The sequence below is a fragment of the Pinus tabuliformis genome, chromosome 9 (genome assembly GCF_031772625.1).
Source record: "Pinus tabuliformis cultivar Carrire ecotype Pingquan chromosome 9, CPIR1, whole genome shotgun sequence".
Classification (NCBI taxonomy): Eukaryota; Viridiplantae; Streptophyta; class Pinopsida; order Pinales; family Pinaceae; genus Pinus; species Pinus tabuliformis.
In genome coordinates this window covers 1,031,004,317-1,031,026,831 of record NC_142307.1, presented here as the reverse complement: position 1 = coordinate 1,031,026,831, position 22,515 = coordinate 1,031,004,317, and the positions used below count along the sequence as shown (strand labels likewise).

At 35.1% G+C, this 22,515-nt stretch overlaps 1 protein-coding gene across 1 annotated transcript; it reads right to left on the bottom strand.

The window, feature by feature from the left end:
* Positions 1-19,165: 19,165 nt before the first annotated feature.
* LOC149152211 ((R)-mandelonitrile lyase-like) lies at positions 19,166-21,544 on the bottom strand. Its single transcript, XM_089439253.1, has 3 exons — positions 20,591-21,544; positions 19,513-20,398; positions 19,166-19,398 (listed from the first exon to the last, which is right to left on the bottom strand). Exons 1-3 carry the CDS (start codon positions 21,357-21,359, stop codon positions 19,362-19,364), a joined length of 1,692 nt encoding a protein of 563 aa, XP_089295379.1. The 5' UTR covers positions 21,360-21,544; the 3' UTR covers positions 19,166-19,361.
* Between the last annotated feature and the right edge of the window lie 971 nt (positions 21,545-22,515).

Sequence of the window (22,515 nt, the reverse complement as noted above, 5' to 3'; positions counted from 1 at the left end):
CACATGCATCCATACCTCCAGGTAGGAGGTGGGGTGATGTGGAGTGACAGTCCCAAGAAGGCTGAAATAGGGACATGATCATTGAGGTACCCAACGACGAGGAGTAGCATGACTGGCTAAGTGGGTAGAGACAGATGCGGATGGAGAAACAGAGAGAGCTACAGTGCAGGAATCCCAAGACAATGCAGAGCTAGCAGGCTGCAACAATGTGAGAGGCACAGGAGTGTTGCATCAGTGTAGGATGGCACAGAGAGGTGTGCAACGGTGCGAGATGCATGGAGTGTTGCAGTAGCTCAGAGGTTAGAGAGGGAGCACTTTTCAGTGGTAGATGGAGCTTCAACATCAGAGGATGTTTCTAGCCCAACAGGGAGGTCAGTTGGGAGTTTATTTTTTGTTTCTAGAGTTGCTGGAACAACAACACTTGGGAGAAGTGTTGCATGCAGAACATTCCAAAGGTTCAGGATTGGGTTTGAGTTGAATGCCTTTCTTGTTGAGAGGGAGTGTTGAAAATGGCAACAAGAAATGCTAAAAATAGCATTGTTATAAATAGTAGTTCAGGTACCAGTGTTGGACATAGAAACAAGGAATGAAAAATGGAAGTGCTAAAAACAACATTGTTATAAATAGCATTTCAGGATGAATTCCAATTTTAGTTAGTCCCTGAACTAAAATTGAGAAGTAAAATTCGAATTTGATCTTAGTAGCTGTTTGTAAAATAATTAATTAATTCATCTTGAGTTAATTAGTTGTAGAAAATAAAAAATGAAGTCTATGTGGGGACATGCAACAGTTTCTCCATTGATTGAGGAATTTATCCATCAGTTAAAGAGATAAGGATGAGTTTTAATATTGAGTTGTAATTAGTTGGCTTAGTTAACTTAGTCAAGTCCAGTTAGATTAGTTCAAACAGTTTGTAGTTAATTGTGACTTCGGTTAGTTAATGCATGCATGCATGTAACTGCTGCACTTTAGATAACTGAATATTCTCTCATAAATAACTCATGCATGTCAGTTCAGTTAGAGACCCAGTTGAGATCAGAGGAAGGGACAATGTACTATTAGTTGGAGGATTTTTCCTATATAGGAAACTCATTCATGCATAAGGAATTATCTCCTTCAGGTTTATGTCTTTATTTCTGAGCCAAGGGAGCAGTGTGAGGTGGGAATTCACACAAGTGGAAGCACTTGACCCCAGGAAAAACTGCACAAGGAAATAGGAGGCTTGGAGGGAAGAGGAGAAGGTTGTGAGAGTCTTTGACTGTCTATGAGTAGTATTGTTTGATTGCAGAGAGAACATGATAGCTTGAGAGTTGATTCTTTTTGTAACTTGAACATATTTCCATTTGTATGATAATATAGAGATTGGGGTTTTAGGCTGAGGCTTTCCCTGGGTTATTCTTTTGTGTTCATGTGTGATTTATTTCTCATTCTCAGTTATATGTGTTCCATTTGATCTTGATCATATTCAATTAATCTTCCGCAAGTTTGTTGTAGAAGTAGATCTTGTATTTTTCTTTAGTATATTGCATAATCTATTGATCTACAGTGGGAATTTCTACAAATATAAGTCTAAGCAAAGTCCCTTTGGAATTTGGGAGAATGAATTGAGTACTAATGGGGAAAAAGATAGAAAATCTAATAAAATACATATGCAAGCAAGTGAATAGAAACTCCACTGAATTCTCCGGAGAGGAGAAAAATAATTCATCAGAGACTATCTAGTGCTACACCTAAGATATATTATTAGTAGAGGAGGAATGAGAAGGATTTAATATTAGAATAATTTAAGAAGGAAAAACCTCCTATATTTGATGGAGAAGTTAAACATGATAATGAGGTAGAAGCATGGTTATTGGGAATGAAGAAGTATTTTAGGGTGCATGACTACTTTGAGAATATGAAATCAAGAGTAGCCATTTTTAGCTTGAAAGGCAAAGCTAATATCTAGTGAGAAGACACGAGGAATCTCAAGGACATTAGAGAGAGAGAGTGATATACTAGAAGATATTTAAGAGATGTTTATAATAAAAGTACCTATCTGAAAGAGAATATGACAACAAGGTCAAATAAAGCATGAAAACAAATTGGGGAAACTGACATTGAAGAATACACATTGATTCTTGAAATTGTTCAGATACTTACCTTATATAAAGGATGAGAAGATAAAGATAAAAATTTATCTCAATGGATTACCATAGGTTTATAGGGATCAAATCAAGTTCAATGAGACAAAGACATTGGAAGAAACCATACAAATAGCAAAGTATTGCTATGAATAATCCATGCATAAGATTGAATTTTGAGTTGATTGGAAAGAAAGAGGTAAGCCCAACTTTAGAAGAAAGGGTGGAACTCTTCAAGAAATCAAACAAGAGGATATAATTTGAAGTTTACCGTTCCTATTAAGGGTTAAATTCAGAAGAATTCTACTATTGTTGGTAGAGATCAGTTCTCTAAACCTATAAGAGAGGAAACCAAGGGGTTCAGAAGAAGACCCATACAGTGTTTGATTTGCAGAGAAAACCAAATTTAGAAAGATTATCCTTAGTGATAGAAGAATGGACCAAGGTTGTATAATGTACAAGAAGCAAATATGATAATGATGTGGCTCGGAGCGTGCCATGTATATATGTTGTGTTGGATAATAGATAGGTCAATCACCAAGCCTCGGTGATCAAGATGGAAGGTACAATTGATAACTAACTTATTTGATTTTGATTGATCCAATTTCTAATTTTAGTTATGTTAGTCCAAAGGTTGTAGAGAAGTGTGTGTTATAAAGGAAATCCCATGAAAAGTTATTGTTAGTTCAGTTAGTGACAAGAACCAAAAGGAAGGTTGAAGATGTGGTGAAGTCATGCCCAATAGTGATAAATGACATGCCCACATCCAAAGACTTGAACCTATTGCAATTGAGTTTCTATGATGTGCTAGTCTGTATGGACTGGTTAACATGACACACAAATAAGATCGATTTCTATAGAAAGTCAATAGAATGTATTTATGATGGAGAAAGAATGATTCCATAGGGGATAAGAAAACCTATAATTATCAGGAAAATATCAGCACTATAGATGAAAAATGAAACTAAAAAGGATTTGAATTGTATGTTGTTCAAGTGACCAACAAATTAGATGTTGACAAAGACAAAATGGAAGAGAATCCAATATTGAGATAGTTTATTTATGTATTTATTGAGGAAATACTAGGATTAGCACCAAGAAGAGAAATTGATTTCTCAATCGAATTATTGCCAGGATTGGCACTAGTATCAAAATCCATGTATCACATGAGCATGCCATAGTTGGTAGAGTTGAAGTTACAATTGAATAAAATGATATATAGGGGGAATATAAGGCCTAACGTATCTCCCTGTGGAGCTCGAGTACTATTCTTGAAGTTAAAATATGGCACATTGAGAATGTGCATTGACTACAGACAATGAAATAAAGCCACATTAAAGAACAAGTATCCTTTTCCTAGGATTGATGACATGCTCAATCAGCTAAAGGGAGCTACAATGTTTTCAAAAATAGATTTGTATGGGTACCATCAAGCATGAATTGTGAATGAGTACATCCACAAGATAACTTTCAAAACTAGATATGGACATTATGAGTTTCTGGTGGTGCCATTTGGACTCACCAATGCTCCAACAACATTTATGTGCCTAATGAACAATGTCCTTAGCCCATATTTGGATAATTTTGTGTTGGTTTTTGTAGAAAACATTTTTGTTTACTCTAAAACTAAGGAAGAGCATGAATAACATTTGGCAGCAATATTGCATCTACTGAGAGAGCACAATATTTGTGCCAAACTTAACAAATGTGATTTCTTCTGGTCACAAGTTCAATACTTGAGACACATTATTTCTCGGGAAGGAGTGGCAGTAGATCCTAAAATATCAAGGATTTCATGGGGTGTCTTGATCCTCAGAATGTTGCAAAAGTCATATCCATTATGGGATTAGTTGGTTATTACCAGAGGTTCATCCAACATTTCTCAAGGATTGGGCATCCAATCACAATGTTGCATAGGAAAGAAGTTAAGTTCCAATTGACATCAAAGTCCATATCCCATTTTTCGCAATTGAATTACCTTCTTACACATGTACCAATATCAAGAATAACATATTTAGAAAAAGATTTTATAGTTTGTACAGATGCTTGTAAGGAATGGCTTGGTGGAGTCCTAATGTAATAAGGGAATGTGATTTGCTATGAATCAAGAAAGTTGAATGAGCATGAGAGAAATTATTTCTCTCAAGAAATGGATTTTGTAGCAATAGTTCATGCATTGAAAATGTGGAGGCACTTCTTACTTGTAAGGAAGCTTATTTTAATGTCATATCATGGAGGGTTGAGATATTTGCTTGACAAGCCCAAGCTAAATCCAAGACAGGCAAGGTAAGTAGCCTTGACTAATGAGTTTGAATTTGAAATAAATTACATCAAAGGTAAGGAGACAAATTGTTAGATGAACTTATTATAAGTATACATGTGGCTCATGTGGTATCCATAATAACTTGTGAGGTTGACATTAAAGAAAGGATCAAGGAAGGATTACTTCCATATGAGCATTATCATCAGGTGAAGGAACGCTTATGGCAAGAGCCAAAAGGATCATTGAGTAATAATTACTCATTCACATATGATGGTATGTTTAAGTTCAAATGTAGATGGTATGTGCCTTGCATGGGTGGATTGAAGAAGCTCATCTTGAATGAATTTCATAAAATAACTTATTCAGGTAATCTTGGTTACCAGAAAATGATAAAATCTATATTATTGGATAGGCATGAAAAGAGAAGTTGTTGAGTACATTTCCAAATGTCTGAATTGTCAATAAGTTAAAGTAGAGTGTAGGCATCTAGCGAGATTGATACAACCATCCCCATTCCTAAATGAAAGTGGGAAGTCATTTCTATGGACTTCATCACATGATTTCCAACAACATCTAGATGGCATGATGCTATAATGGTGGTGATGGATAAGACATCAAGTTCATCCAAAAGGAAATTTATATTGTTCATATTTTCATGAAAGAAGTATTTATATTCCATGGTGTACCCAAGAATATGATTTTAGATTAATATTCCAAGTTCACCTAAATGTTTTGGAAAGCTCTGTTTGTTGGTTTAGAAACATAATCACTCTTTAGTACAACATATCATCCTCAAATAGATGGAAAAATTGGAAGAGTAAATACGATATTGGAAATCATGCTAAGAAAGTATATCATGCATTAGTCCAAGATGTGGGAAGTGTTTCTACCTTTGGTAGAATTTTCCTACAACAATGGCTATTAGGAATCATACAAGATGATTAATTTTAAGGCTCTATATGATAGGAAATGTAGCACACCCATTAGCTAGAATGATCTAGTGAATAGGTGGTTCTTGGACCTAATATGCTAAAAGAAATGGAACATGAAGTAGTTGCTATAAGATAGAAATTAAAAATAGCCCAATACAGACAAAAGAGTTATGTAGATCAATTGAATGCATAAGGAATTTCAAGTGGGAGAGGATGTTTATCTCTACATCAGATCAATAATGAGTTCACTAAGAATAGGTTATGCCAAGTTGACATCAAGATTTTGTGGACCATTTCAGATCTTAGAAAGAGTGGGGGTAGTGGCTTATGGATTAGCCTTGCCATCCATAGTGAAAACACATGATGTTTTACATATTTCTTTGATGAAAAAGTATGTGCATGATGTTGATCATATTTTTACTGGTTTGTGATACAGGTGGAATTCGAATGAGAATTCCAACCAAAACTACAATACATTATGGATCGAAGGAAGATCACGCTCCATAATCAAGTAATAGAGTAAGTCAAGGTGTAATGGAAGCACTTTGGACCAAATGAAGCCACTCAAAAGATGGATTATTAGATGGGAGTATATTACCGAATTTTTCTCTATTGTTTAAAGGAATGTGGAGACTTGTGTATATGTAAAGCTCATGAATGTGTCTTGTTTTTTTGTGTATAGAACACTAAGGACTGTGTTCCTTTAAGGGGATGCAATTTTTGACAACTATTTTTCTCCCCCTCTTGAAAATGTCGTGTATATTAATTCATGTAAATAATGTGGAAATACAAATAATGACATGGTTGGAGGAGTGAACATGGATTCAGAGACTGGGGAGGAGGATTTTCTTGGAAAGTGATTAACCCCCACTACTTCATCTATTCATTCTACCTATTTCCTAACATAATTGAATGTTCTGCACAATATATAGAGATGGGAGTATGGGTTACCTGAGAAAATGGACTAACCCCATATTACATCTATTCTAGTGGTACATGTTGGGGTAGTCAACATGGAAGAGATGGACAAAGAATAAGTGGTGAGAGAGACAAACATACATGGAAAGATGACAAAATTGAATGTGCATGAGAGGATAGTGTGGTGTGAGACACACAGAGAATCTCAAATGTGAAGAGTAGAAAATGTAGGATCTCATGGTGGATCATGAAGTGAAGAGAAGAGAAGATGTGATGATGATCCCTATATTTTCTGGTGTATGACTAATGTTGTGTATCAGTGTGTGAAGGGCTAGTGAAGACTCAGTGGAGAAAGTGACTCATTAGTGCTACTTGTCTTAATTGATAAACCTACAAGTGCTTTACTTGGGGCTGATAAAAAACTTAGAACTTTCTAAATGTTGATTAAACTAATAGGGTACTTGTTGGAGGGATGATAAACCACTTACCAAGTGGAGACACTACAGTGCTTACTACGAGATGTAATTGATAAACCACCTGGAAAGTGTGCTCTATATTCCTGTAGCACTTTCCTTGAAAATAAAACTAATAAACCACCTTTAGAGTGAGATCATACTCCTAGACCAAGAAAACCTTGACTGAGTCTATGGTGAATCCCTGTGATATGTTTATGAGAGTCAACAGAGTCATTGTGGTGCTTACTGTTGGAGGTAGTTGATAAACCACCTGGACAGTGCACACTCTCTCATATGGTTGACTTGTATTGGTGTGAAATTCCCTTGAGCACTTAACTCCTCAAAATTCGAATTCATCTTGGGGGTAGTTAGTTGCAAGAAAATTTGTAGTGTAGCTAGCCTATGGTTGGGTAGATAGTTGAAGTCCCTCCCTTAGTTTCCATTTATTCAAGATTATTCAAATAAGTGAATTTACTTGTGTATATGTTGTATGACTATGTATTTGTTAGCACTACTAATTGAAGAATGTGATATTCTTATTTTTCTATGATGAGATGCCTTATCTATATGTTACCATAGTTAAGAGGGGCTTGGAGGCCTCTATGTTTGCTGATATTCTCATGAGTTGCAGAGTTATTTAGATGGTTACGTATAAATGTGTGAGTTGCTCAAATAGACTGACAAAGTGTCCTATTTCCATTTTTTGATATGTTATGAATATCCTATACCTCTATTTACTTAAGACTTCTGACTATCTTTTCCTAGTAATAGACTATGATTGGTGCAATTGTATGATGAATTCATAGATATGATAGTATTTGTTTCAGTGTTTGATAGTAGGCATATTGATAAATGTATGAAAGGTATTGTGGTTAGGTATAATGCTTAGAATGTTCAATGTTTGGATAAATGGCCTTTTCCCTATAAAATTGGTGTTCTGAGTAAATGCCTTGCTTCAAGGAAATATCTAGCCAAGTCGATTGAAGTTCTTAGATTTTATAACTTTAAATATTGCAAAAGTCGATTCTTGTATCCAGGGAGGGATGGATGGATCATTGGAAGGACCATGTATTTAGGTCGGATGCATTTTAAGGACTTTGTTGTTTAGTCCATCTGGATATGCCAAATGGTGCAGATGCACTTGGGTCTAGTGGGTGTATATGGGGATCCAAACATCTAGTTAGCTAGACTTCGGGTAATTTTGAAGTGCACATAGATTTTTAATAAGTCTGGATGTTAGAAAAATAATGGAAATGAGTGGCAATATTTGGTGAGGCGTCGCCTAATAAGAGTCAAGGGATAAGTCATTGGTGAGAGAATCCGAGATTTGGGTGATCCAGAAGTTTTCACATAATTTAAATGTTCACAGAGCTAGATGTCAAAGATGGTGGATGATTTAAAGAGGATCTGGGGGATCTGGGTGTGCAACATGGGTGGACATTTGCATACACATCATATTTCCCTTATGGACCAGATATAATGAAGAAATGTGTTGAAACGCGAAGGTCGTGAATAAAATGGGACTTGTGAAGAGAGATGAAGTGACAGATACCATGATGGATGATGTGGCTACCTGGATGTTCCATGGGGTTCACATTATGCCTCGTGAAAGGAGAGATTTAAAGACTCTAAGGATCTAGGAAATAATAGAATATGGAATATGTTGTGCGCCCATATTTCCCTCAAAACATATGTAAAGGAAAATTTTCTAAAGCACTGTAGGGTAAGTTATGGTGGGACCTACGACCTTGAGTCTATGGGGATTCCACATGGAGATGTGTGGTTGATTTGGAATTATTTAATTGGTTGAACTTTGAATGAACATATATTTCAATCCGGAGACAAATTGAGATAAAGTATATCATCGAAAATATCTTGACAAGATAAATATGTTAGTGATATCAAGAGCTAATTCCAAAAATTTTGGCAAAGGAGGACTTTTGTAAGATCATCTTCATAACTGGACCATGGAGGTTAGGTTAATAAAAATGTAATACCTCCCATACCCCAAGTAGCTATGAGGGAGTGGGAGGGAGTGTTACAGTGGGTAAGAATACAACCATGCTTTTAGCTTTTTGTATTTTATAATTTATTTGGATTTTTGGATATGATGTATTAACTACATATCGTATGGCTCTTACTTATGGCTTGAAATGATGTGATTCAAAATATATGTTTTAATATACATAAATGATTATATTAATGTTCAATTATTATGACAAATGCCATCATAGATAAAGGACTAGCATATGTAACCTCCTAGTCTCACCATGGGTATGACTATGACAAGGGCCAATGGAATCCTAATAATGTGTGCCAATCAAATACCAAACATGATAAGCATCAAAATGAAGTAACCCACATGAAAAAAATAAAAATCACTCACAACACACATGAAACAAAAACTAAAATACATATGTACAAGATGTGGCATAGTTTGATAGGTTGTGCATATAGTGCCCACTGTCAGACACAAACCAAGAATTACTATTGACAAGTATGAATTTATGGACCATTTTCATAAACATATGGCACACTATGTTAGGGTAAAACTATATCAGGTTTAATTCTCATGTTCCTAAAGGTTGATGATCCTAGTGAGAACCTAGAAACATATCATTATCAACAACTACTCAAGGAAATAAAGAGTAAGTGGTCTCATGAGCTAGTACAACTCTTTGGTGATAGACATGAAGACATAATGGAGTTGCAAGGAATTCATTAGTTTAGGGGGTTTGGTGTGGAAATCACTGGCAAGTTCAAGAGAAGAAATCCAATACTTGACTTGGTCTAAGGGTGACATTTCATTGGATGATGTAGGAAATTTCCCTAGCACAATTCAAGATTTTATTTGCAAAGCTCCATCATTTCCAAAAATGGGAGAATAGAGGCTTCATGAGGCATATTCTCCCTTAGCTTATCGATTGAATCCACGACTTCCAAGATGGCCTCTTTTGAAGGAAACTCAATAGCTATGGAGTCATGTGAAATAGGTGGAGTGACAACCCATGTGGGAAGAATAACATGATCATATTTCATATTATGATGGAGTTTCTAATATTTTTTAGCAAGCAAAGGTAGGAATACTAGAGAGGCAATATCTTCTACTAAAAGCATCATTAGGCTCCCATGGGATTTATTTTATATATGAAACACCTAAGGATTAGAACGCCCAAGGTATCCACTAATGAAAAAACATATCATATTGAATAAATCTACAAGAGTAGAAGTATCAGGTGAGGGCACTAGAAATACTCCAATGAAAAAAGAGTTTTTAAACATTACCACATTAGCCATCATAACATAAGGAGTAGCATCACCAACAAATGGCATGGAAATTCCAAAAATGAGCATCTTATTCATCTTGCAAAAGATAAGTTAATCAATCTTGATGATTTTTCCCTCCTGAGGGAAGTGTAGAATACAAAATACCAATGAAATGATAGTTTTCAAGGCATAAAACCAACTATGCTAAATGATGAAGTTATAGTATTTAATGGGCACTCGACTACTTCAATTTTTATGGAGATAATATTTCCACCAAGCTCAATGGGAAATGTTCAAAATACTCCTTTGGGTTGGAAAGTGTGTCAATCAAAGGCCTCAAGAGAGATTTTAGATTGCATGAGTGTTCTAAAATCCATATCCCACCAACATGGTGAACACATAATACAAATATAGGCTCCTTCATCCATAAGTGTGTGTTAGATGAGCTTAATAACAACCTGAACTTGGATCTAGAAAGAAATTTGACGAGAGATACTATACCAAATTGCATCTATGTCAAAGTAACGAGAATCATGTCTGAGAGATGTGCCCCATATATGTAAACATGCTTTGTGCTATGTGGGGAACTTTGAAAAACCTTCGAGGAAAACATAGCACATGGTTCCTAGGCTCAATGATCCACAATAATGTAACTATCGCAGCCCATGTGTCGAGCTTGTGAATCAACTGACAGAGAATGCTCTTTGAGGGTGTATTATTGTCATTATTTTATCTATTTAGTGAGGGACATTACCTTGAATATGGACCATCAAGTAATAGTTCTCAAAAGACTCATAACTATTAGTTCATGTAGTTAAAAGCACCACCTCATCGCACTTGAATTTTTTATAGGTTTTAACCATGTACATTTAATTTCTACAAATACATTCTTAATTCAAAAAAAAAATATGAAATGGTACACATAAACATCAATACAAATATTCCTAGAAAGCCAAATCGAGAAATACAACAAGATTTTTCAATGTACATTATTTCTTTAATGTATTATGTATATATATATATATATATATATATATATATATATATATATATATATATATATATCTGTGTGTGTGTGTGTGTGTGTGTGTGTGTGTGTGTGTGTGTAAAATCCATAAATCTCCAATCCATTAATCTTGGATTAGCATAAAACCATAATTCTTTATTTAGAACTACCAAAACAATAGTTTGATTCACCATGCACCCCAAAACTTCCACAACAAAAATCACACGTTGAAAAGAAAAAAAGGGACACAAAAAACTAACCTCCCACCCACCAAAAAGGAAAATTGACGGAAGTTCCCTCCAGACCCATTAGGATTCCTCTGTTATGCCTAGTGCAACATATAAAACATGTTCATATATTCATGCAAATAATATAACACTTACCCAACAAATTATTTTATTTTATTACCCTTCATGACAATAATAATTCATCATGCCTCCGGATGAAGGATTCGGGTAGTATGCAATCATCTGTCATTGTTGTTGGTGGGTGAGGAACATATTAGTAAAAAAAATTAGTTGTTGCCAAAAATATTAGTGAGCAATGAAGTGATGAATTTTATCCATTATTGGGAACTCATGAGTAATATGGTTTCATTGAAAAATCTTACAAGGAAACTTGTTTTTCTTATTTTTATTGGTGGCACCCCCACTTTTGTTGGATTGTGTTTGTTAATCTTTTAGAGATAAAAAAAAATACAAGAGAGATATGATAATTATCATACATAACAAGAGCACACATAAACCATGCACACCATGATTTATTGTGGAAACCTTTATAAGAAAACAAACTCTAAATAATAGATCTACTATTCCTTATGGCTTAAAAGCAACAAAGGCTTAACTTATAAGCAACCAAGTCGGCCAAAATCTTAGCCCAACCAAATGAGTCCTCTGCTCATCTTAGGAACTTTGTAATGGAGAATCCCTAAGCCTTTTAAAGGCGTCATCACATGTAATCCATGGGCTCTAATACCATAGGGCACCAAAACCATGTGCCCAAAGCCACCAATGTGGACCGAACAATTTTGACTCTTTCACTAAGTCAAGTTTACCCAAAAATTCCATACTTTAAACTTGACTAGGGAAATGTGCATGCTTTCCTCCCCTGTTACCTAGGTCTACCCTAAGACTTTATTAACTGAGGAATGCATGCCTAACTAGGTCTTACAACTGTATTCCCTATGTAATTACAAATTTCATCTTCAAACTAGTTTTTCTTTATTCTGTTATTATCTGGTACTTATGTTACCATTCTCTTATATCTACGCACTTTCTCACACTAGGTGCTCTCCTCGCCAGATCTCACTTTTGTGGGTGGATCTCACCTTGCTGGACCTCTCTTTCCTCTCAGAAAATCTACATGTATGTGATTCAAATCCAAATCATGTTTTTATATGTTAGCTTTTGCCTCAACATACAATGTGTCAACATATCCAACCATCACCTCCTTCTTTAAGCCATGATCCCTTTTCTTTGATACCACTTGTTAGAGATTAAAAAATGCAAGAGAAATAAATGATAACAACCATATGTAATAGTAACACACATAAACCATGTACACCATGATTTTGCCCACAAATCCTTGCAAGAAAACCAACTATGAATAATAGATCTTCTATTACTTATGGCTTAATAATATCCAATGTAGACAATATCATGGCTCGCCCAAGTGAGCCCCTCACTAAGCTTAGGAACTTTACAATGGAGAATCCCAAAGCCTTTTAAAGGCTATATTGCATGCAATCCATGGGCTCTAATACTGCATGCCACGAAAAGCATGTGCCCAAAACCACCCTTATGTACTTAACAACTTTGACTCTTTCACCAAGTCAACTTTATCCTAACATAAGCACTTGTGCATTTTTTGAACTGTTTTTATACTTATTTTTCTTCTTTCTCTTCTAGGTTGTTGATGATTCTTTAATAACATGGATTGTACCAAATCCAAATTCGATGTATGTTCAGGTATAACAGTTTGAGCGGTGGGTACAATAGTTGGGGGGTTTGATGAGACAATCATTTGACATAATTGTACAAATAAATAGCTCATAGTTTGAGTGAAAATAAAACCAACAATTCCATTGGCATGTGGTCCTAGTTTGGGTAAAGTAGGATTAGTTGAAATTTGAGGAGAATTATGAATAATGCCATACAAGGTGCTCAACTAAGAATAGATCATGTCAAGATGTTAGGCACAAAGGATGGCCTACTCTTTGTTGGTTGACCCTTCCATTGCAACATATTTGATAACCTAAGGTAACAATGATTGAGTAAATCAATATTTTAACAATATATCAAGAATCTTAGTCTAAATCAATCATTTATTTCGTCTCCACTAAGGAATTTGATCAGAGATGTGAGTAGAGGTGTCTTGCCAAAAGTTGGATAAGAGGTTGGATCCAATTTCCTCCCAAATGGATAACTAAAAATGATTCGCAAATTTCTCAACCAAAAAAGTGTAATTGTATGATGCCCAATCAATTTCAATATACCATCATGTGGCATCACTAATCAAGGTGCACTATAAGAGTTGTAGACATATGCTATCATCCATAAAAGAGTCGAGTGAACACTAGAAATGATAAATGATGATGTGTGTCATGGGTTTCCCTCTCAACTTTCCATTTAACATCAGGATATCAAAGAGAAAGTTTACATACATGGGTGGCCATTTTAGGTCATGGCATATGTGATTGTTTTTTGGTTTATCCAAGCCCAACAAATCAAGTGATGCTAGAAATGGTAATTTATTTTAATCAAACATATATAGGGGAAGGGATGGCATGCCAAACAAACCTTGTGATCCACTCATATATTTACTTCCAAAGGTTTAATAACCACAAAAGGGACTATTTATCCTAGGGTTCTAAGGCCCCAGAATGAAAGTGTTAGGAAAAGGATTATTGACCCCAAGGGGATTTCCTAGAGGGACAAAGGTGCCCCTAAAGGTGTGACTAATGGTGAGACCATATCCAATCCTAGGATCATGATTCCTATAGTGAAAGCATCCCTAGATGTAGGGATACTTTTGGATAAAGGTACTAATGAGGACAGTTCCCCCAAATGTTTAGAGACTACCAAAGAGACTAGGGCCTCCCAAGAATAGTGCTCCTCTTAATCAATACTTACTCCATGAAGTAGTAGGTCCTCTAAAGATATTACTACCCCCAACAATGCTTGGAGAAAACATAAAGGACCCTTTCTGAGCCCCCACAAATGGTATTATAGAACTTAGTAAAGATACATTGATGATTTACATTACACAACTAGATGGAAACCACTTAACTTTTGGTTTTGAGGTTTCATTCTTCCTTGGACCAAATAAAAATGTAACAGATATTAGGGACACTAATATATTAGGGGGACTAGAAGAGGTTATTGGTACAAAAAGTGGCATGACCCACAAAGAGAATGTGTATGTGGTAGATGTCGAGGGAGTTGGTCCTATTGCATTGACCAAAGGTAATGAGAACATCATAGAGTAGAACCCTGAAACACTTAGTGAGGAGGATTCCATCTATACCATGGTAGAGGTTCCACTCTCATTGCGTATTTTATGAGAACTATTAAAAGGTGAAAAAGGCTCACTAAAAATATCACCCACCCTAAGGACTATAAGGCCAAAAGAGTTAGTCAAAGGAGGCTTGACATTCATTAGTGGACATTTTTCTTCCACCTCAAGAATTACTTTTTCCTCCCCCTCCAAACCAAAAATTATACTTTTGGGCTCTACTATGTCTAATTCCTCTAATGATGGATTTATTTTTCATCTTTGTAAGTGTGGACCTTCCTCTTTAGGATGAAGGTTCTCAAATTTATGAGAATGATGAACAATTTGATTAGGCCATGATGAATTAAAATGTTTGACAATGAAAAACAACACCTTATGGAAAACTAAATTTGGACCAAAGAGAACACCCCTAATCAAACTAAAGTTACACAAAAGAAAACCAATGGATAGAGGGGCCTTCTGGAGATCAGCTTGGGATGATTAGGGTTTAGGTCCAACCAATAAAAGTGGTAGAAACCGTAACACTAAATTCCTTGTACCATACTTTATTGGGACATGTGACCTTACAAGTAGAATAGCGACCCACCCCTAAGAGCACTAATATGGTGATATAACACCTATCTTAGGTACCGCAGGTACTTTCCCCCACAATCATCTAGGTAAGATTGACATAAAGAATGGCCAAAGATACCACCTCGCACTAAAATGTCTAATGAATTTTAATTTGCATTTGATTTTAATTTGTTGTTACCCATGGGCATGGAGTGAAACTTAATGAGATGTAAATGACTATTTACAATGCAATTATATGCAACATGAGATGATAAACACAAGCTTTCCAATTTGATGAGAACTGGCTATAGAACGAAATAGAGATCTATTCATTTTCAACAAAAATTTTGGAACCTCACACACTCTCAATATGCACTCTATATCAACAAAGTATTTCTAAAAACAAGTCTAATCCAAAAACTCAAACATCGAACAAGATACCCATGAAATTTTCTAAGAAAACAAACACTAAAAAGAAATAACCAGTTTTTTCCATGGAATGTCAAAATTAAATTTATATCATGAGGCAAACAAAAAAATCACATAGCCAAAAAAAAAGAGTTGAGGTTTGCGGTACCTAAGAAGCTAGAGACCACGATGTCTGTCTAATGAAACATACCCAAATCAAATAAAAGATCTAGCTAAGCACACAAAATTTTCCCAATTTATCTTTGAGCTTAAAGGAAACAAGTATTAATCACTGAGCCAAATAAAAAAAAGCACTCAAGACCTTGGTTAGATCATTGGTCACCATATAGTACACTCAAGCCAATAAAGCAAGGGAAATGCACCTAAAGGCACACCTAAGAGACACCCAAATCCATAAATCCTTTTGAGATATAGGAATCAGATTATGTTTTGAGGCTAATCATAGAGGGATGTAGATCAAACAGAGGAAAAAATACAAAATTCATAAAAAAAAAACCCCTAGACTTCATCACTCTGTCTAAGTGAACATTGAGTGATGCATTGCTCCTAGAAAGCCAACAATAAGAAATGTTCAGGCCATCACTCCATGAATGATGATACATAGCAATGAAGGATGAAATCAACCTTTTTCACTCGAATTCGGTTATATTTGATAGATTAGGGATAAATATAGCATATAAGGTGTTGAAATAAGATAGTAAACTACAAGAAATGCTTAAAAGAATTTAAAGAACAAATAATTAATGAATAATTGAGAATAAATTTAATTAATCCTTCCCCAATGGAGTCACCACTTTTTTCATGAGGAATTTCATCTTATATGAAAAGAATAATTCCACATATATGCCTAAGGTCTATAAAGAATAGTCAATAGGTCACATACTACTAACTTCCCTAGATCAATCCTTTTCTACATTTCATAATCATACAATGGAAATAGATAGGAGTGAGGACATGCCTTCTTTGATGAGGATTATAAGGGCGATGTTGATTGGTAATGGCTATAAGAGATATTTCATTACTCCCTAAAGTTCCTACTCCTTCCTCTAATAGTTGCAACTTGCACATAATCCACACACCAAATCTTTATTTTCAAGCAATGAAAAGCTTAGAGAAAAATGAGATCTAATATAGATTTCTCAAACTAATCGAAATTTAATACAAGTGAATCAAATACAAGATACATAAGGGAGAAATCATAATATCTATATTGTGAAGGAAGCATTAACCATACAAGATTATACCTTTCAAATGCATGAGAAATTTTCCAATCCCTTGAATCTAGCCCCTCCTTGGGTGATTGTCTAATGCAAGACTACCTTTCACATGCAAGGTTTCCTCTTTGAATATTTCAACAACACTTCATTACATAACTTACTCTCGCTAGTTGATTTCCTTTAGGAATAACATTTCCTTACATAAATCTATTGAAGATAAGAGAGGATGACTGTAGACATGTAGGTCCTAGTGATTTTAGATTCTAGTATAAACTCCCAGATCATATGACGAGGCATATCATCCTTTTCGAGTTGTTCTCATAGGAAACACATATACATTGAAGGAAACGAAGGTCATTTCCCTTGACTAGTACAAATGGGGTGATCATGGCTCATTTCATGAAGACCATGAGAAATGCATTGCTTTTGCAAGTGAAATAAGAGCCATGGAGATCTAAAATTAAACTTCCCAAAGTAATATATTAATATTGCAACCTATGGACTCAAGTAAGTCACTCATCTAAATTTAAAGGTGAAAACAAACTATAACACCTTAAAGTTATAACATCTTCATGACATTTTTATATTTAATTTTAATCATCATTTATATATTATTTATTATATGCACTTTTATTAATCTTATTGTAAATATAAAAACAACTTCTATTGTCAATTAAAAGTAACCTATTCATAATATAAAATTCTTATAAAATTACATTTAACATAACATAACATCATATAAATTTGAATATATTTTTGATAAAACTTAATAAATTAAATTAATATAATAGTGCGTAGTATTTGAATTCTAAAGAGAAAAAACACCAAATAAGAAGTTCCTAACTTCTTTTTATGTTTCAATTTCTCTGAGATCCCATCATTATAAAACATGTAATTTTACCAATATAACACCAACCTAGTGTATTATACATGTAATTGTACCAAGATAACACCAACCTATTGTATTATACAAGTAGTCTTAAAAATATGTTTCACATTCATATTAAATTCATGGTTCAAGAATCACAATTCACATTAAACAAAATTCCCGATAATTTTTCCCTTCTACGACATCAATCCAAGTTTCACGTCCTATATACTTATATTTTAAAAGTTAAAAAAGCAAGTGAATAAAAAATATTCAAACATTTATTGGAGTAAATAAATTACTAATTATATGCGGCTTCATGTTTTTAAAGATTGAGAAAATTTAATTGGGATATATATGATCTAAGAGTATGGATTTTTTTGGTAACGACACATATAGCATACTCTCGGACGCTTACTTGAAATTTATGAAAGATAGAAGTATTTGCAAATAAAATTTATAAAAGTGTTTATATGATAAATATTTATGTTGATAAGTATAATTTAATTGGAACTATTTTTATTTTTAAAAGATAAAAAATATAAAGGATTTAAATTTCATAAAGTGAATATATATATATATATATATTTCAACCAAAGAAAATCTAAATCTTATATTAATATAATATTTTTTACATATTCCATACCTCTTTATGTTACCGTGGATAAAAATCCACATATTTACTTACAGAGAAAATTTCTGGATATCCAAGTAACATAGTATTTATGCCTAATTATGCTTCAAATAACTCCTCTCCAGCATATACATACATTCCATGTCATATAAAACCCGCCACAAATAGTGCATAGTATGTAACGATTAAAACAAACTACTCCACAAATAGTGCATAGTATTTAACCATTAAGACAAAATCCTTCGCTGTTCGACATGTATTCCTGTGACCGGACTTCACCACCACGTAGGCAATCGGACTGAGCATGACCTACAACTTGAAGATATACCTATGTAATCGTCCCATATCTGTGTACGATGTCTATAGATGTTATGTGCCAATAACATTTTATCAAAAATATATATGTCAGGTATATCTTCCCAAAAAAACACACGAAATAAAATAATTGTCGACATCATCGAACCCCATCCGCCAATGGCAATATCATGAAAATTTTACCTGTCCTCTGGATAATGTTGTTACTAGAGACGTATGAGTAATGAATTTCTTTGAAGGGTAGTGTGAGTCTTTCTTTTAAGAGATTGTTAGCGGTACTATTCAGTTTCCTATGAATATGTGAGAAAATTAGCTTTTGGAATTGATCTATACTCATCTTAATTCTTATTAATTAATTAAAAGTGGTGGATAAAAGATTGTTTTTTAGGCTCATTCCACCATTGCCGCCAGTAACCAAATATATTTAACTTTCTCGTATCAAGCTTACAAATTCTCAATATTATAAATAATATATATTTTAATATTATAAAAAATATGTAAATATTTTGATAGCTATTTAAATTTATTACCCATTTAATTTATTTAATTATATATATAAATATATTTATATAAAAAATTATTTTTAAATTTTTAATTTATCCCTTAAATAAATAAAAATTAAAAGTGAATATCTCTAAAATGGTCCAATATGTCATGCATAAAAGCGGATACATACCCATCAAAACCACTAGTAACGCTTTTTATAGTTTTTGACATTTGAACTTTATATCGACCAGTTCACTGGTGACGTTTACATCGGCCAACCCGGCAACGAGTACTTCAGAAACAAAAACTTTCGAGAAACTTAATTAAAATAAGCAACTACAATAAATTGCATATAGCAGTGCAAACTGCAAACGCTGCTTCCTTCAGAGTCTTTCATGAAGAATCTTCATTCCCATATATCTGCACAGATATCAATACATCACAATATTTTGGTTACCCTTTTATATACATAAAATACTACATCACAGTTCAAAATATGAAGCAGATTTAGAACATTATAAATGGAATAGTTACCTCCCAAGCATCATAGTGGTGGCCTGTGGGTTGGTTCCAGGACCGTCTTTAAATGTTGAGCCATCCACAACCCTCAGACCCTCAACTCCCTTCACCTGATATTTGTGGTTAACCACAGACTCAACATGACATCCTCCATGGAAATGCCACATTGTGTTCACAGTATCACGGCAGAACTGAGCCATGGCTGCATCGTCCCACGTGTTCTGTGGCAACGCTGGTCCAATGAAGTGAAATCCGTTAGCGGTGGCGCCATTAGAAGACTCACTACCTGTTGCATATGCAAATCTCCTCAGTGACCGCGTGTTGAGGAGTTTAGCGATCATCCTCGCGCCTTGCACGCATCTTTGCAGGTCCACAGGGTGGGAATAATAATTGTAGCGAACAGACGGATTGTCTCGAGGATCCATGCTACGTAGCCGAAGCTCTCCCCTCGACAATGGAAAAGCCAGCTTCTCAAATATATTTCCACCATATACATTCTTGGGCTGCGAAGATCCGCTTCCATTTACACTGGAAGCCGGCTGGACGAAACTGCTGGACTCGATGTAAGTATGAGAGCCTTTAAGAATACCCACTACCTGTATGCTCGAGAATTCCAAGGGTGTAGGGGATTGCAAGGTTATGGTTGCACGGGGGCTGTCTTGAATCCCCTGGCCTACTGAAGACAAATTAACGACTAGAGGAATATTGAATTGTTTGAGATGTTGAGATGGGCCAATTCCGCTCAGCATCAGCAGCTGGGGGCTGCCTATGGATCCTGCAGACACGATTACCTCGCTGGAACATGATGATCGTTTCAGAAAAACTCGATAAGACCGACCATGGGCGTCCATGAATTGTACTCCGAGGGCCTTCGGCTTCCCAAAGAAGCCACCCTTCTTTCCTGCAAAGGTTCATATTCAAATTTCAAAATACTGAATCTACATTTACAGATCTGAACATAAATCTGTGAGTCCAATCTTGACCATCAATAATTGGAAAATTAGGTAAACAATATTCACAACGAATATTGCGAAACGGCAGTTACATATAAGGATAGCCTGTGTAATTTTAATGCAGGGGAAGAATGAATTACCTTCAGATGCAGGGGATCTGAAGAGAATCCTGCTGACGGTAGCATTGAGAAGCACTACGATATTGCTGGATTTGGCAGACTTGAGAAGATCTGCTGCTGTGTGTCTTATGTCTTTGTTGTCGAAGGTGGAGGCGCTGATCTTGGATCCCTCTACATGATCCAACGTATATCCATTGTATGGAACAACTCCTGCTTCCAGGAGCCCATTTCTGAAAGCCAACGACCACTTGGAGAGGTGATCTGGTCGGAAGGCGTTCTGCTTCTCCACCCATTCATATGACTCCTTTACAAGTGTCTCATTCCATCCCATATGACGGACATATTCGGAGCTCGCCCTGCTGTAGAAGCCGGCATTGAGAGCAGTTCCACCTCCCAGAACCCTAGCTCTCGCTAAAGTCAGTCCATCCTCTGTAACAAATGACTGTGCTGGGGAGGTGTAATTGTCAGTCTCCCCCAATAGATTTCCAAAAGCTTTGGCATTCTCGATTTCGGGAACTCCGTAGGGAGATCCTCCCCTCTCTATGACCAAAACAGAATACTTGGTAGACAGCGTTGCTGCAAGGGGGCAGCCGGCCGTTCCTCCTCCAACAACAATGTAGTCATATCTTTTTGCAGCTGCTCTCTCACCATCCACAGTCATAAACCCAGACGGATTCGATTTCGAGGGTGGTGTGGCTGCATTACAAGAGGATTTCAGCAAATCGCTGCTTAGCATCAGTAGCATTAGAAGAAACCATGCATGGACATTCACGCCCAACATTGTCTCCATCACAAAGAGTTCAACCACACCAGGGCTTCTGAAGATGTGATTCGTTTTCGGTTTCTTTGCCTATATTTATAGGTCACTTGCAGTTTGTGCAGTTGGCATGTGAACCTCTTTACAGAATAAACATCACATGGAGTATCACATGGATTTAATTTCTCAGAGCGAGGTTGACATGTATCTCATTAAATTTGAAAGCCAATATTTACTGGGCAGCGGAGTAATAAATGCTGATAGGTTTGGTTGAAATCTATATTATTAAATTAAAAAGCATAGTTATACTTCTAAATAAAATGAAATTGTGGTGGATCTAGTTTCTTATCATTATGATATCAGTAAATTCAAAATCAACGTTATGTTTCTTAAACCTTGATGTTAGTTACATGAAAAAATCAAGAATCTGGTCACATTTGTGTTTGTATGTTAAACATTTATTAAACCTGACTTTTGTCTTATTTTTATGATCCATAAAAATAAAATAAAATTTAAATATGAATTTTATTGTTATAATGATAGTAGTGCGATTATCATCAATGGAATTGAGTAAAATTTCTCAGTGGAGAATTATGATGATCATCAAACTGTACAAATCGAGAATAATGCAAATGGAATTAAAAAAGAGCCACAGGAGACCATATGAAATCCAAAAGCTGCCAAGGACTGTGATATGTTTACAGTTGATTTAATAACCATTCTTTCATCATTTCCGTTTTTATTATATATCGTCTAAGTTCATACAACTTTTCACTTTGGCAAAGCGAAAAAAAAAAAGGAATGTCCTCTCTCATGACGCTGCGATGAATGAACTGATTTTTCGTCATGTGTGGCGGCACCTGGAAATTCACTATTTTGCCTTAACAAAAGTAGTTAGAAGAAAAGGTAGTTTCACAGTTGTAATCATATAAGCACTGACTAAATGAGTTCACTCAGCTTTGAACTCACGGACCTTAAAAGCTAGAATACTGTTTAAAAAAATATTGGGTAAAATTGTAATGTTTTTTTTTAATATAAAAACGAATTCAGTGTGAAAATCAAATAATTAAAAAAAACTCCAAAATTAAACAAATTAAATAACCTAACATTCTTCAATTTTTCACCAAATTTCAAGCCTAATCGATCAGAAAATTTGCCCGGAGTAGGTCGGTAGAATACTGCAATACGG